Source organism: Phaethon aethereus (genome assembly GCF_964289735.1).
Source record: "Phaethon aethereus genome assembly, chromosome: 3".
NCBI lineage: Eukaryota > Metazoa > Chordata > Aves > Phaethontiformes > Phaethontidae > Phaethon > Phaethon aethereus.
The window spans coordinates 85,257,859-85,274,603 of NC_138576.1; the positions used below are offsets into that span (position 1 = coordinate 85,257,859).

A 16,745-nucleotide genomic window follows, 5' to 3' on the forward strand; every position below is an offset into this window, starting at 1 on the left:
ATGTAAAGGATTCTGACACTCTAGCATCTACAAACAAAATGCTTTGAATTCTTACATGTTGTATTGCCAGAAAACAAAGAAAAACATGCCAGCCCCTATTTCCCCAGGCAAAAGAAGTACACAGAACTACAATTAAAACAGTAAAACAATCTGTACAATAAAGTACTGTGTATTAACAGTGCCAGGTATTAAATAGCTTGAATGAACACTTCCGCAATATACAAATGTCTTACAAAGGTATATAATTAACAGGAGAGAGCTTGGGATCCATACAACATAAAATCAATACAAGTGGAAACAGTTTGAAGTTGGGTTTTGGAATTTGTACAAGGCATTTAAAAAATTAAATGTCTACCACTCAGCTAGCTATTTATTTTAAAAACAACTACCCTTTTGTGGCAGTGTTCATATCAGCAACCACAAATTATAACCTCACACCTTACTCCGCCTTGAAGTCCTCTCCTTGAAGCTCATAATAAAATAAGCATTACAAATGAAATATTTGTTGCTTTAAGGGAAAAGAAACATTTACAAGAAAACACAAAAATATAACTGTTATAATCCATTATGAATAAATATACACTTTAAACTGGCTAAATACAATCTTTATACATTAAGATTTAATACAGTTTGTTAGCCATTTTCTTCCTTTTTCATAATGTATTTTATCAAAATTAAAAAAAAATACTGTTTTATAGAAAAATGGCAAAGTACAGTAGTTTCATTCCAATTAATGGGTTATTAAAACCCAGAGTAACCTATTTAAGCCTAATTCAAACCTGTAAACATTAGTCAGTCTTTTTTTGTTTTTTAAAGGAATCCTCATATTTGGTTATCAGGACTGATGTCAAACATCCTACTAACTGCAGGTTTTGAATTGAACACATGTGCTTGACGTATACAATTAAAGCCACTATAAGGTGACTTAGCAGTTAAAAAACAATTAGCTTGTACAAATGAAAATAGGTTCAATATTTGTCATAAATAAATGGAAAAATATCAAATGTTCCAGCTTTAACAAAATACCAGGGAATACAGTAAGCCTTACGACATTTATTTAGATCAACCCAACAACTATACGCTTATTGTACTGTCTCTACAGGCAGTGAACAGCCTCCATTTGCCACAGTGGAAGGCCTTCGAGTCACTAGACTTACAATTCCCAGACAAGTTGGAAACAATTATTGCTTGAGGAAAAGCAGTTTGTTGTACTTTTTCTTCATAAAAGTGCACTTAAGTGCAAAGTTAGCTTGTCAAGAAACAACTTTAAATACAAAATAGTGCTTGTCTGAATTTTGTGCCACTGTGCAGTATAAAAACAAAACAAACAAACGAACAAAAAAGAGTGGCCCTCAGCAGCCATTAAGTGCAAAGTGCTTTGGCAAGTCCTGCTGTCACCTGCACTCAACTGACATTCCATTCTGTGATGAACTTGACATAGATGGTTCTGCTAAAGTTAACATAACTGCAGCTGTAATAGAACTAGAGGAAGGTGATGAGGAGGAAGATGATGCAGTAGCAGCACCTGCACAGGAAGAGGAAAACACAGGTTAGAAAAATTTACAAATCAAGCAATAGAAGTGTTTTCCCATTCAACCACAAGCATTGGTATATACTGACTCCAGCAATAAATCCCTAGCAATTAAAAAGAAAAAAGCCTCCATTCCCTAGGTTTTGTGGGAAATACTCTGAAAGACAGCTTCGGCTGTGTATAAGATAGCACCATGTTGTCCCTTGGCAGCCCCAGCTCACTGACCACCCAGACCAAGGGTCCAACCAGATGACACTAGAGCTCTTCCCTGACCCGCAAGCACCGGCAGGTCCTTGTCCCAGCACTGAACCTGCATGTACAACCTGCTCCGGCAGCCAAGAGGCAGCTGCAGTTCCCGTGTGATGGCTGCAGCCATAAAAATCTTACTATGTGTGGCATTTCAGTCTTTCTTCCTATAGTCAGCGTACTCTTAAATGTGCACATAAACAAGGCATAGAGAAAATAATCCTTTTAATGCTGCTAAAAGCAGGCACACTGGAACATTCCCTACAGGAATAGGTAAAGCAGCTTCAGGGAGATGAGATTTAATTGACGGTCTCCCTTAAACTCATAAAATAAATCACCTATGCTAAGGGGAGAGCATTAGCGGGAAACACAAGCAATACTACAGTAAATTATTGTATAACTTGAAGAAAAGTTGTAAGTTTATTAATAATCTTAGATACTTTGTTCACTGCTTAGAAAAGTTTATTTTTCTGTATAAAATAGTTCTGCCTAAGCAGAATTAAATAGATTGCATGCCTTTTCAATGTTTTTCCCCTTATGTAGGGTTAATTAAAAGTCACTGGATATCTGAACCATACCTTGTAAAGATCATAAAATAACTGTATACAGTGTTTTTAAAAAAGAAACACTCCTATTGGCATGCATCTCCCCAAAAATTATCCAAGTCTTGTTAACACCTTAATAACATGACATGCAATTTAGCCCTCTGAAAGTAAAATTTAGTTCCCAGCACTTACTTTCACGCTCTTTTTTCTTTAAGCGCTTTCTTCTTCGGTCAATGGAAGCCACCTCAGATTTCAAGGACAGGTAATGTTTCCTGATTTCCTGCAATTTTTCTTGGAGAACTGTTATGCGCTCAGCGCTAGTCAAATTTTCCAAGTCAGCTGCAAGTTAAACAATTGCTGTTAATTATTGTATTGCAGCACTTCCAAAAACTTCTGAATTTCAGTGAAGTGGAACATCTTAGTGATGTGCTTTGAGGCAGCAGACAGCAAAGCCAATAAACACAGCAATGGCAGCTGCTGTTTATTATCACAAACTTGGTTAATTTTTTATTTTTTAAAAGATACCACCATAGATACACTTCTCTTAAGAAAAGTGGGAGAAGAAGAAAATGCATGCCTTCCTCTTCCCATAAGAAGGAAAACAAACCCAACAAAATTAAGACAACTGGAGAAAACATAGGGGCCAAAATTAGCTTGGAGTCTGTTGTTTTGAGTCCTTGATAGAGCGCAGTTTGGCCTAATATACCAGGAAGGTCAGTCTTGATTGATTTCTCTTGGTTGTTACAAAACAAGCAGGTTATAACAGGAATCTGAACAGCTGTGGGGTTGGTTCTAATGGAGTCCATAGCATATGGCCCAAAAGGTGTAACTAGACATGAACGTCTCACTGGTGTCCCACATGGGGATGTCGATGGACACGACCAGCAGAGGAGCTGCTCCTCTTGCTGTTTCCAGCTGGGAGCTCTCTGCAGCATGGCACATAGCTGTGCATGTGTGCATGCCCCTGCCCACAGGCATGGGCAGGAGGAATAAGCTGGGTCCGGTCCCTTTCAGCCACAGTTAAGCCACACTTGCAGACACTCAATTCAAAGACATTTAAGAATCATTTAAACTACTGTGGGGCACAGAATGCATTTCATCAACCTATAGTGAAGCTAGTACCAAAGGACCAAACACCACAACTATACTAGGCTGTGGGAAGATGAGGAAAACTCAGAGACATTGCAAGTGTCTACCACATTTCCTGCTGTTGCAGGAGTCTAAAATAGCACTCCAAAGTCCAACTTCTGCCAAGCAAATTTAGCATGCGCAATGAAGCCAAGGTAGAACAAAAGGAAGGAGCAAAAGCTCTTTAAACATGTTGCACAGAAAATTTGCCCAATGAATCCCAGCAGGTCGGTAAGTGACAATAAAGACTATCACATTACACAGTCATGAAGAGAAGAAGGTTAACTTGACTGTGAAGGACTAGAAGAAAGATACTTTTGCTGTACAGTAACACTGAGATTTGGGGCTGGATAAAAAAAATTGCAGAATCAGATTCTCTCACTGCAGAAGCAGCTGGCTAAGTGTAGAATTCCCTAGGCATGAAAGAATGCCACTGGCAAAAAATTCAGCAGATGTGTCCGCACAGTGTGCTGTGCCAGCTCTTTCCTGTTCCCACCTAACGCAAGGAACAGCAGCCTTCACAAAGCCTGGGACAGAGTGCAGAGAAGCGCAGAGCATAATGCTCCGAGAGCTTCAGAAACTTGACATGTACTAAGGTCACCTGTGAATACTGAAAGAGATACTATGGACTTTAAGAAGTATTTAAATCAGTCACACCACACAATCTCAATTTGACCTTCAAAAGCAAAGAGAAAGCAACTCATGCAGTGCTATAGATCCATGGCTGGTACCAAGGACAACAATTTATTGCTGACTAGACAATTAAACAGCCAGATGCTGTAAGAAAGAGGGCTAAAAATAGCAAGCTTTTGGTTTTAAATCATTATTTTTAATTGTTTGCTTGTTGTTATATTGAGGAAGATGGCTTCAATCACCTAGTATCTTCTTTTTTTCCCACTGCAATAGCACACGCACATAGACAATTAAGATGTTGCATTAATATCAAGGCATTAATAAGCTACTGAACTGTTTTTCAGGTAGGCAAATGCATGATCCTTTCAACACTGCTCACTGTTAGCTACACATGTGCCTGTAGCTGACTGACACAAACACACTGAAAGTTCTTATTACCAGAACTAGTAAACATGTCCTGGTTCATTAAGGCAAAATAGAAAGGTAAAAAGTTACAAATCAACCATGCAAGGATCTGAATGATAACTAGGGAATGAGTAGTAAAACAGCAAGGAAATATCAACACAAGAAGCACATATAGTGGATAACATTGACACCAGAATGCCAGGTCTGCAAAGGATGGCAAGAACAGCAACTCAGTCCAGGAGCCATATCTAAAAGCAATATTGGAAAAGTGCGATATAGGCGGTTTCCTGCACTGTATTTGCAAGGAAAAACAAAAAAAATTGAGGACAGAATAATTTTAGGAGAAAAAACAAAATACACAAAATTCAAAAAGCCTTCTTATACTATACTGCAAGACAACACTAGGCATGTTTTGAAGAAAATACTTACACATTTGAAAACTCCATTTGTAAACTTTGGGCAAACGATTATTCTGCTCTTTGAGATCAGACTCCTTCTCTCCATTTTTCCCACACTTTCCTGGAGATTGTGTTCTTGCGGGTGATTTGGTTTGGTGAGATTTCATGCCAGTAGAAACGGATTTTGCTGACTGAGATTTGGCCACACTTTCACCAGCAGATAGTTCTTCGCTATCACTGCTGTTTGCTGAAGAAACAAGAAGATACCTTGTTACAAAACAAAGCAACCTTCCTGCCCAAACCAAAGCTTACCAGAACCTACCCCTGTGCTGATTTTCAGTAATAGGAGTTTATTTGCCCAAAACCCTTTTACTCTAAAATGATATAATCCATCCTGGTATAGAACCTTGGCACACAGCTCTTTGCATCACTAGTGCCTAAATGCAGGACCACAAAACAGGTATATAATGGGCCGCCTCTAACTCTGGCATGCTGTGAGAGGGAAGCCTTGCACTGGGAACACTGTCCAGTCAGCTGCTGTGCAGGGAGATTCATAGCTGTTATGTGGATCTATGGGAACCAAGATACTACAGAGCTAGAGAGCGGATAGAAGTACCAGACTGCGCCTCCACAACCCATCCTCAATACTCCTAAGTATATTACTGAAAGCGTGCATGCAAGAATGTAAGGGGGTAAGTAGGGACACTTCTTGCAAGCAGATTCTCAAATACAATCCAACTGCTCAAGGTCTGTATAGGGAAGGTGCACTCTACGCTCTGAAGGTTCAAGACAGCATCACACTTGTTGCTTTAGAACCATATCCATAAATAAATTGCCTACATGAGAAAGTAAGGCAAAGAGGCAGTCCATGTGTCAATGTAAGTGCAAAAATTATCCATGTGTTCCTGCTTACGGGGCTATACTTTTTCTAAAACAGTTAGCAAGACTAATGGTTATGTCCTATCTCCTGTTTATCTTTTTTAAATATTATTTTCTAATATAGCATTTGATGTATACAAACCTCTATTCTGTTTTAGAGCTAACAGTTACAGACAAACTTTTCACTGTACTCCTGCAATATATTTAATAGAAATGAGAATAAATAATTGGCCTTTTTCTTAGCCTCATGTCACCTTTATTGTAGGTTTTCTGTGCTAAAATGACTAGCAGTAATCTGAATTTGTGTGACCTCATCTACAAAAATCCTCAGACATGATGTTCAAATTCTTTAATTGCAGAAAAACATCCTCAGCTGACTCAAAACAGAAGAGCTTCACCTCACACTAAAATCACTTTAATTATAAAGCAACAGTCTGAACTGAACACAGTTTTCTAATCAAACTGCCCAAAGGAGAATATCAAAATAATTTGTCTAAAAGACAAGATTTATGACTACTTATTGAAAAGATGAAGCTTGTTTAGCATTACAAAAATAAAACCAGGGTGGAAGTAGGGGCAAGATACTATAATTCAACAAAAGTCTAGTGGAGCACTGGAATAAAATGCCTCGGGAAGTTGCAGAATCTCATTAAGACAGTAGTTTTTAAAACATGTTCAATTAATATTTAATCAAGAGAAACTTATGCCTCAGTTCCACCTGCCCTAGGTGTTGACAAGATGAACCCTGAAAGTCTCTTTTGGTTCTTTATGATTCGGTGACCTACACTGGAGAAACAGAACACCGAGATACATGTGGTGTGAAAGAACTCAGCTGCCTGTAGAGCTACCGTTGTCCGCTGGCTTAATGCAAAGGCAAGAGTTGAAGCTGCTACAAGAGCAGCTTTAACTGGCATACCTGAATTTTGCAAAAAGCATTTTAGCATTTTTTTGCTGACAACTGACTGCACATTTATCTATTTATTGCCCTTATCACATACAGCACTGCCTGAAGTCTAACAAAAAGAGCACAGACGCACCAAGGACTACATGTACGGCTGTACAAGAAACAATCCTAGCTTTGAAGTGCTTGCATCCTGACAAAGACATAGGTTGAGAAAAAGAGATAAATTCACCAAATCAAAGGGAACGATGGCAAACTAAAAATGGTGTACTAGCTCTGCAAATTCAGTTTGGTTTGTTACTTTAATTCCTGGGGTGAGGGAAGGAACAAGGATTATGGAAAGAGGAGATTAGTGAAATGGAATTAAAAAGGATGAGAGAAGAGATCAATGAACATGAAGGATGGGTGGGGTAAAAGCAAATACCAGACCACACCAGACCAGATAGTACAGACTTTTAGTAAAAGCTGTTAAAAAAAAGAGAGAAGGTGGGGGGAGGCATAGCATAGGATTTCTACCCTTGCTTTAACTGCACTTTTTACAGCTATCCTCCCAGCTTCACTGTCCAGTGCCCCCTGTTATTTTTCATTAATAGTGAGATGAGGCAGTAATTGATCTTGCTGTCTCCTGAACAAGTGTGCATATGTCTCTCTAATACACCTCTGCTTTTATTAAGCCTCTCCACCACTACTGTGGTTTCTACTCCAACTAGCTTCCACAACTACAAAAAAAGCTGCAAAAGCTGCATTATTTACTGAAGATATAACAGATGATACAGGAAGAAAACAGACCCTATATTCTTCTGGAATTATTCCCGTATTTGCTACTGGAAGAGATATTAACCTCTAAAAACCTATCTTGCAGAAAACACGAAGTATAATTTCATGCAGGTCCCAGTCTCCAGTCTAAAATGTGCAGCTATCATACCAGAGAGGTAACAAAGGTCCCAATTCTATCAAGTGTGAAATACTTGCTCTTCTTAGTCTTCCTGATTTACACAATATTAAGGACCTCTTAGAAATAGGCCCAGATATACCACAAGACATTTAAAAACTCTTTGGCATTCAGAAAAAGTAGTTTCTCCATTTAAACAGTACTAAGAATTTCCTGATGAGAACGTGTTGAAGAATTTCCTGGTGAGAACATTTTATCCTAATACTATTTTTTATTTACAGACGACTTCTCCTACAATTGTTTGAACAAATGACACAATACTTTCACACATTTCATTTCACACTGAGCTGCTGTACTTACTAGTTTTACTCTTCTTTTTGTTGTTCACAGATGTTTTGTGGCTTCTTTTCTGCTTTTTTGAGGAGCTACCTCCTCCCTGAGCATCTTTAAGTCTTTTTTGGCCTGTACAGACTAAGGGGGAGGGGGGGACAGGGGGAGACAAAAACAGAAATTAAATAAATACTTGCACTTCCGTATGTTTTTCTCAAAGTCTCAAAAAACCCACTACAGAGCTTAAGTTTGTAGACAACAATGTGACTGTTCCTGCCTATCCTTAATATGGCTCAGCTTTCTACTTATACTGACAAGAGGAGGGGAATGGAAAGCAGACAAAGTTTGTTGGTTAGAGTGCACATGTAAGATGATTGCAAGTCACTTTCTCATATGCATCATCAGAATTTCTCTTGAACCACACAGATTTTCTTTTTATACTGTAAATTAAATAAGAATACATTTATTTGAAAAAATTATCAAGAACTATTGGAACTGAAAGAAAAAATTTTAAAAAGCCTGCTGCACTCAGAAGCTGTGAGAAAAACTGAAACTATCACTTGTAGTAATCACAGTAATTAATTGAATGCATTAAAAAAATCTTAGGGAACATTAAAAAAAAAGGCAACAAAAAACAGAAGGCAAACAAAAAAATCGAAGTAAAAAGTCTACTGATATTTCTGACTACAAGGGGAAAAAGTAGGAAAGGAAGAATTCTAGGACACCTGTTAAAAGAGCAAATTTTAGGAGTTGTTCAAATGTTGTTCCACAACCACCTGACTTGCAGATTAAAAATTACTCCTGCAACAAAACAATTTAAATTAAGAAACCCAATTTTCTAAAACAAGCAGCATGCTGACAAAATCAGAAAGGAAGTTAAAAGTCTAATGGATGTAAAAGTAGTAATGTGCAATTAATAGTTTAAAACTTTTTTCATGTTGCAATAATCTCGTATTATATAAAAAAGCAAACAAATTAAGTTCTAAACCTACACAACTGTAATTAACAAAGCAATGCAGGCTTATTTATTGAGGGCTACATATTCACCTCTTCCAAACTCATTTGTCTGTTTAAGGAAACACACTGTTGCATTCTTTCAGAAGACCAAATCAAACAGAATGCTGAAGGCAACAGACCTTAAGGGAATTTTGAGAAAATTCAGTTCATTATTAACTGAAATCTGTTAAGATGAATAAACCACTTCTGATATCTCAGGATTATATTCAGGCATGTATTTTTTTCCCTCTGTATTAATAATTTTTTACGCATTTTAACACAGTAAAACTAGCTGTACTTTTGATCGAACTGTAAAAGAGCCAGGCACTGTCACAAAAAGGGCTTTTGGATCCAGCCTTGCAAACAGTTAAAAAGCAGGCAGTAGTACACTGACATCATGTGCGCAAGTGTCGGCAGTGTTTATTATCCCCTATACTCTAGTGGTCTCAGGATAGGAACTTCAATCTGCAAAATCATATCCAAAAGTGAAACACAGCTAATAAGGTCAATGTTTGTTACCAGATTGTTTTTTTGGGTTTTTTTTAAATATTTAATTTCATAAGATGCAAGTTTGAAATGATTGCCTAAACATGCAATAATTGGCACATTTTGCTCCCGGAATGAGGATCAAAAATTTACATAAGAAACAGTGTCTTCTACTTGTAAGCAGTGTACTCAAAATGTATCCGGCTTGCTATAATAAATATTCCCTATACAGTGTATTACAGTTTGCTCTGGGCAATAAAGCCAGGTCCGGTATAAACTTTATTCTTACACACTTTGTTCCTCATTGGAACCATTACAACCCCTAGTGAAAGGCCAACAAACTTCCTGGCAGACTATATGTTATTCACTAGATGATTATGCCATTTCCACACATTTGCAGTAGACAGCAGGCTACTACTTCCTCCAACAACTAACTTCCCAGCAGTGTAACCATAATAGAATGAAAATACATCAACAATGCTAAAAGGAGAGCTGGTTAGGTTGAAGACAGCTCTGTTTACCCCTTACTTTACCTTTTTCAGTATGCTCTGGGTCTGGTTGATTACTACTACTGGAGCTGACGCTGGCATCAAAACCCGTTGGGGAAATATTTCCCTCAGACTGGAGGTCTTGCAGCTCCCCTGCAACACTGTCCACCTCTATTGTGCTATCTGTTTCACTTTTAATGCTTCGTATCTCTTCTTGATTTGGTGGCAGCATCTCAGAGACAGTGACACTGGACTGGTGTCTACTGGACTCCGTTACTGTTACAGATGAAGGCGATTCAGGAGTTGTAGGAGGTGTATTTAGCACTGAATTACTGCCACTGCTTGGAAATTCAACTTTCTTTTCACCCACTTCAGTCGGTTTCTCCTCAACAGGCTTAACATCCACACTAGCTGGCACAGATTTTTCAAGTTCAGAGCTAGGCAAAGAAATATCTTCTTCTGCAAGAGTCTGAAGCTGCTCCTCTGCTGCAGCATCCTCAGGAGCAGCATGTGGAGGGGAGGCAGCAGCTTCAGTGTCAGAGTCTGAGAACAGTTCCTTCAGCGTTTTCTTCGGCCATTGTCCCTGAATACTTGACCAGACATCTTTTCGATCCTTCGCTCTCGTGTTCTGAAGTCTTTCATCAGAATTATTCAGAAGCTTTATTCTTTTCTCTCCCACTTCAGAAAATCCTGAGTAGAAAGTACTTGTCCGTAAAGACTTCCTTTTCTCCTCTAGTCCGTTGTACTTTTTAGTTGGAGTTATTTTCAGTTTAGATTTGTCTTCCTCATCTTCATCTGAGGAGCTGTTACTGCTGTTTTCTAAACTAAGGGACTCTTTGCTTTTGGATTTCTCATCTTTTCGATTAGGTGATACAGTCTTTAAAGATTCCTCTGCAACACAGTGTCTTCGTTTACCACGTTTTACCTGTGGTTTCGCTGTTTTATCCACTACCTCCTTTTTCACATCCTTTCTCTTCTTTGTGGCTTCGTCTTCTACATCAGAGTCAGTATCTTCAGACAACTCTTCCATTTCTTTTCGCAATCTTTCAGGAGACTTGGATCCCGACTTGGGCACTGCTACATCTGTCAGAGCTTTAGTTTCTTCTGGGAGGGATGAACCGCTCTGTTCTTCTTTTAGACAGAGTTCGTTTTTATCTTGGCTTACAGCTGCATGTTGAGATTCCTCTTTGCCATCAGCATGTACATTCGGGGCACTTTGGTCATCTTCCTGCTCACTATCATCAGAACTTTCAGATGCTAATTAAAAATAAATTAAAAAAACAAAAAACAAACAAACAAACAAAAAACCACAACAAAACAAAACAAGAAAAGTTTGTCTTGATTCTGGTTACAAAGAATTCTTAAAAAAAAGAAGAAAACTGTACAGATATGAACACATGCTAAAGGTATCTCTAGTACTATATGTTTTAAATGGTACCTCCTGAAAACTTCAAAGAGTTATTTCCTGTTCTATTAGAAGATGTAATGACTAGATTAGGAACTAAGAAAATTCTGTATTATACAGTACATCTCCAGGAATTTCTGAAGAGGTGGAGAAAGCACAGAGTGCATCAATCCATAAAATACAAACTTCCACATAATTAACCAAACCAGAAATTGAAGTATGTGCTTAACATAAAAACTTTAAATATTTCTTGTGGTTATAAATACTACCATTATCTATCCTTTTTCCAAAGCCCAGAACAGAGACTGTATTTTCCCTGGAGAATCCACAGTCTAAAAGGACAGAACAACAAAGACACTGGATAATGTCTAACAAACCACCCTGACGACCAGCCTGGAAAAAGTGAAAGCAGTAACGAAAGGCACTTGGAGAAATATATGAACAATAAGAGTGTAGGACAACAGTAAGAAAATTCAGGGTCAGAAAAAAAGAAACTGAGAAAAGAGTAACAAAGATATGATGGAGAAGGAATCAACAAGGCCCCAACCCATGTGCAGGAGATATGTTGCCTCAGGTGTTTTTCTTGGCTTATTTTTTTTTAAGATAGGCAGGATCTTAAATTCTACTCAATCTGAAAGCAAGTTTTACACAACCCTTTCAGTGTTGTTTGCTTTTTTCTAATTAAACATTTATGGTAGACATTTTGGCCTACAGTTCCAAGAACTCCATCACTTAAAATGGACTTCTAACACTTGTCTTTCTCATCCCTTAGAAGATCAAAACTGCACTACTATTATAAGAGGTATCAAAATTTGCCATTTGAAATAAAAGCCAAGAACACCACATTAAAAAAAAAAAAAAACAACAAAAATCAGGTCCATCAAGGTTTCCTCCTAACTTATTTACTTCGCTGTGCCCTTCAAAGGAAAGTTCAATACAATAGCATTAATCATTCCAGTTTATGAAAAAGAGCCTGTAACAAGTTTTGAGCAAGCAGCTCTAAAATTGGAGGAAAAAGAAATAGTAAAACATTAGAGCGTTTCACACTTAAAAACAAAAAAATGCAAGTAACAGGAAAAAAAAAGTTCATCTCCGGCATCAATCTATGTGGACTTAAATGGTAAGAAAATTGCATACAATTAAAAGCATTTCTGGAAATTAATTACATAATGTGGAAAACATTTAGCTTTCCAAAATATTAGAGGATGTATGTCAAATTGTGCTTTTGTAATCAGAATTTAATTACAGATTAATTATAGCACTAATAACAGTGTCATTATCATCACTACTAATTGCTTTTTTGTCTCTCATTTCCTAAGGAAATGAAGCTTAAGAGATTATGTTGACTATTATTCTACCTACAAATTTGGAACCCAGCGGCCAATGTCATACAAATTCAAATGCCTGAAAGATTATTAAATTCATAGGACTTTCACAAAAATTAGTGCTTACCCAAACTACCTACATCATATATGGTTTCTTTTTCGGGAGGCGTGCACTAAACTAAGGATGAAGAGAAGCAACTAGTTATTATAATGCTGCTGTAAATGTGTGGGAAAGGGAAAACAATGTTAGGAACAACAGACATGCTGATAGGAAGCCTAGCTTTATCAATTCCGTTTTTCAAGACAAAAAACAAAAAACATGGGTCTTAAAAAGTTACATAAAATCAAAAATTAAAAATTTAGAAGTAACATAGGAAGCAAAAATGCTTTGCTGTGTATCAAATAAAAAACGATGGCAAAACAAAGGTTGTAGTTCTTAAGACTGTTAACATACACTGAATCCACAATACTTGTTATCAGACACTCTGAATACTGCTTTTGTTCAAGGGTTATTTCTGAAGATGATCTTATAATTAGCTAGACTCGAGTGTACAGTTGCATCAGTTGTTCTACACTGTCATTTACTACTGTTTAAAGGCCATTTACAGAATTAGAAAACGTTTAAGTACAATACCTTGTAGCCCATTAATGATAGAAGTAATTTCTATTGATTTAACTGGAGCTTGGTCAGTATTTTTGGCTTCAGTGCCGTCAAGTTTGGACCCAGTCTCTGGTGATGTGCTGGTGTGAAAGGGTGGTTTTGACAAGCGTCGCAATTTACAGTTTTTAGGAGAATACTTCTCTTCCTTCTCTTTGTCAGTTTTATTCTATGTGAAAGAAAAGATTAAAAACTCTTTTAATTCGAGCATACATCCTAACATAAATTACAATTAAGCAATGCTTACAGTTAAACATTTATCTTATTTAGCTTATCTTAAACATTCAACCTGTAAAGGAAAGCTTTCCTCTTTGTTTAAAAGATTGCAAATACCTTTCTACAGCCCATGCAGACACATTTATACCGAAGACAGGAACAAACGGGAAAGCCTACAGAGCCAGCACTCTAGGAGCAGCGTCACCCCAAGATGCCAGGCTCAGCACTGGCAGGGCAGGGCTGTGACGCCTTGCTCTATCACAAGGGCAGGGAGCTCTAGAACAAAACTCAGGTTCCGGAGGCACCACTGTGCTGGGGGCAGGGGGGAGCAGGGCTGACATCTGTGGAAGGGGGAAAAACTTTCTTGCATCCTACTGTCCAAGGAATACATCATAACCTAAGCCCCAATGCCTGTTTTAAAAGAATGAATTTTGAAAGAAATGCTGTGAAATAAAATGATAGTCACATACACATGGACTAGTCATACGTTTGCTCTCCAGAATCAGCAGGGGGAGCTCCCAAATTTCACACCCCAGAGTTGGCTCCCACCACTGATGATAAAATGGATCCTTCTCATTTGTTTTCTATAAATGCAAACATAAATTTCATTTTTTAAAAATAGGAAAGGAGGAAAGAGAAGCTTCTCCTCCCCACCCCAAGTGAAAAAACAAAACCTTGATGAAAAAAAGTTTCTGTTTTTAAGAGGCTAGGAAGTTGCTTTTACTGTCAAGCATTTGTCGGCCAATTAAAAAGTTACGAAGGGACGGGGGAACAAGGGAGAAAAGGAAGAGAAACTACCTTTATTTTCTTTCGATGCTTAATTTTTGGAACATTTTTATCAGCTGGTCTTACTATCTTGTCTGCCTTTATCCATTCATCATACCTAAAAGCAAAAAAAAAAAAAGTACACATTTATGGTTTTAAGCAGATAATCACAACATCGTAAGAGAAATTAATGGAGGAAAAAGAAAATTGTTAGTCATACAAAAACTGAATTGGAATTTGAATCAAGAAGCTATTTGTGTACTTTTCTGTATGTGAGATTTCAGCTAAGGTTTCATTCTGTATGTCCCAGCATATGAAGAACTGAGTTTTCTTACACTGATGGGTAAGAGTGAAAACTGGTATTCTTCCAGTCTACACTGAACAGCAGGAAATCCATGTATACAGGTAAAACAAACAAACAGAATGGTAATTCTGTATGGATCTCCAAGATGTATACTTCATATATATACTGTAAAACCTTAACAATAAAATAAATTCTTACAACTACATGAAATGTGACCAGTTAACAAAAATTAACTCTTTTGAGCCTGAGTATCTACAAAGTGATATTTGGAGTGACTAACACTTAGGAGTGACTAACTTTTGAGTCACTAACTTAACACTAACATGTTTCAATTTGTTTTCAGTTAAAGGTTTCCATTTCATATCAGAACGATACTAGACAAAAACATACTACATAGCACCAAGATATTAACAACAGGTGTCTTATTATCCAAGGATGGGCCTGTTAAACACAAATCCAAGATCAGAGGAATACATTCTTAGCAAGAATATACTGTAACTATGATACTGTACTTGCCAGTTTCATTGTGTATTTCTGAAAAACCTTAAGAACCAATTCAAACGATTTTTTTCCCCCCAATAAGCATAATCTGCTGTCCTACTTCAACTGTGAATTCAAGAACCATCTGAATAAGAAATGAATAGGTCAGTTAAAAATTAGTATGTATCAACTTTTGCCTCGATGCACAGCCATGCAAATACTGATCCCCCTAGGTAAATGTGAAAACAGAGGGGAAGAAACCAACTTTAAGAAAACAAAAAAAACCAACCAAGAAAACCCCAAAAAACCAAACCACATACACCCAGAGAACCAGCACACTCATGACCATGCTGGCTTTCCAGATGGGCTTACTTGACCACCATTTTGATATATAGGACGACTGCTGATACAGTCCTAATTCAGCTTCTTTGCAACTGCTGCCAATTATATCTACAATATTGACATATAAATTAAAAAGGTTTAGAGAAAAATATGCAAGTTTCCAACTTGTTTTCCCGTACAGTCTCAGTTAAGATCCGTGCAAGGGATTCCAGAAGATAAATACTGTATTTTATTAACTCAAATTTCACATAATAATACGGCAGGGGTGGGGGGAAGTAGTAGTAGTCTCTGAAAAATAGTTTTCCAAACCGATTTCTTGGGTTTTTTTCCCCTCCATGTGACAATAAAAATCACAAAATCTGTCGGCAGACCACACAGACTACAACATACCAAGATTACCTATACTGCTGCAGATACAGCTGTAATTGTACTATTAGCAGGTGACATGTAAGTGAATAGGCTCAGATTTCTCTCCAAAACTGAAATACAACTCTGCAGAGTACTTTCCAGTATGGAAAAACTCACATATTCTATGAGACTGTGGGAAATCCTATTTGAAGTAATCTTTCTTGAAGTCAAAGATATGCTTTCCAGAAGGAATACTGCTAACTAGACTGCCAAATGGACTTTGCAACCCATATAAACATAAGAGTATTTCATTAGGTCTAAATGCATGCAGGAGAACAGCACTATGACTGGACATAGACACGGTGAAACGCAATCATTCTGACAGTGTCCTTTCTGCCTCAACCATGTTGCTATAACACAGAATTTGTATTCACTCATTCTATGCATTTCCAATAAGAAAACAATCTTCACCCTATCCAAAGTCTGTGCACTGCACATACTGTCCATGGTTCACGGCAACTGAAGTGCCTGTTGGGGCGACAGCTGATAGAGTAGGGGGCATACTGAAGCAAAGGAGAGAGGAAATGCAGAATCTTAAAAGAATATATGTAGATACCACAGGTTCTTACATGTTACATATTAGAAGCAGCAGTCACAACTCCTCATCTCAAGGAGCACAAATTGAAAACCTAAGTGTGACAGCCCCAGTTCCCAGCCACAGCATGTCCTGCTCTACTCCTGACTGCACCTGGAACAGCAGTCAGACCCTGCCAGGAGGCCCAGCATCATGGAAATCTTGAATCTTCTCCAGGGAACTGGATGCCCACACTTCACACCTTGGCATGGCACAAGGTCCTTTCTCTACTCATACATCAGATGCATATGGTTTGCCTAAACCTGTGACAATTGGACCCTGCAAAAGGGATCCATCCCAAGCCACAGCTGACAACCTGACTCTAAATTATATTCTCCTCTCCATGACAGAGAAGCACCCTGAAAGCTGTACAGCACATCAGATGCCAGGCTGCATCTGAACAGTGTATG

At 37.8% G+C, this 16,745-nt stretch overlaps 1 protein-coding gene across 1 annotated transcript in view; it reads right to left on the bottom strand.

Moving 5' to 3' along the window:
- Positions 1 to 1,394: 1,394 nt before the first annotated feature.
- The window catches only part of ARID4B (AT-rich interaction domain 4B), a gene marked incomplete at both ends in the record, with an annotated part of 68,093 nt that continues 52,742 nt past the window's right edge, over positions 1,395 to 16,745 (bottom strand). Inside the window, 8 exons of the mRNA XM_081998566.1 lie at positions 1,395 to 1,525; positions 2,515 to 2,661; positions 4,918 to 5,133; positions 7,919 to 8,029; positions 9,904 to 11,115; positions 13,223 to 13,415; positions 14,261 to 14,345; positions 15,332 to 15,461. Coding sequence (XP_081854692.1) covers positions 1,395 to 1,525; positions 2,515 to 2,661; positions 4,918 to 5,133; positions 7,919 to 8,029; positions 9,904 to 11,115; positions 13,223 to 13,415; positions 14,261 to 14,345; positions 15,332 to 15,461 — 2,225 coding nt within the window. The remainder of the gene's footprint in view (positions 1,526 to 2,514; positions 2,662 to 4,917; positions 5,134 to 7,918; positions 8,030 to 9,903; positions 11,116 to 13,222; positions 13,416 to 14,260; positions 14,346 to 15,331; positions 15,462 to 16,745) is intronic.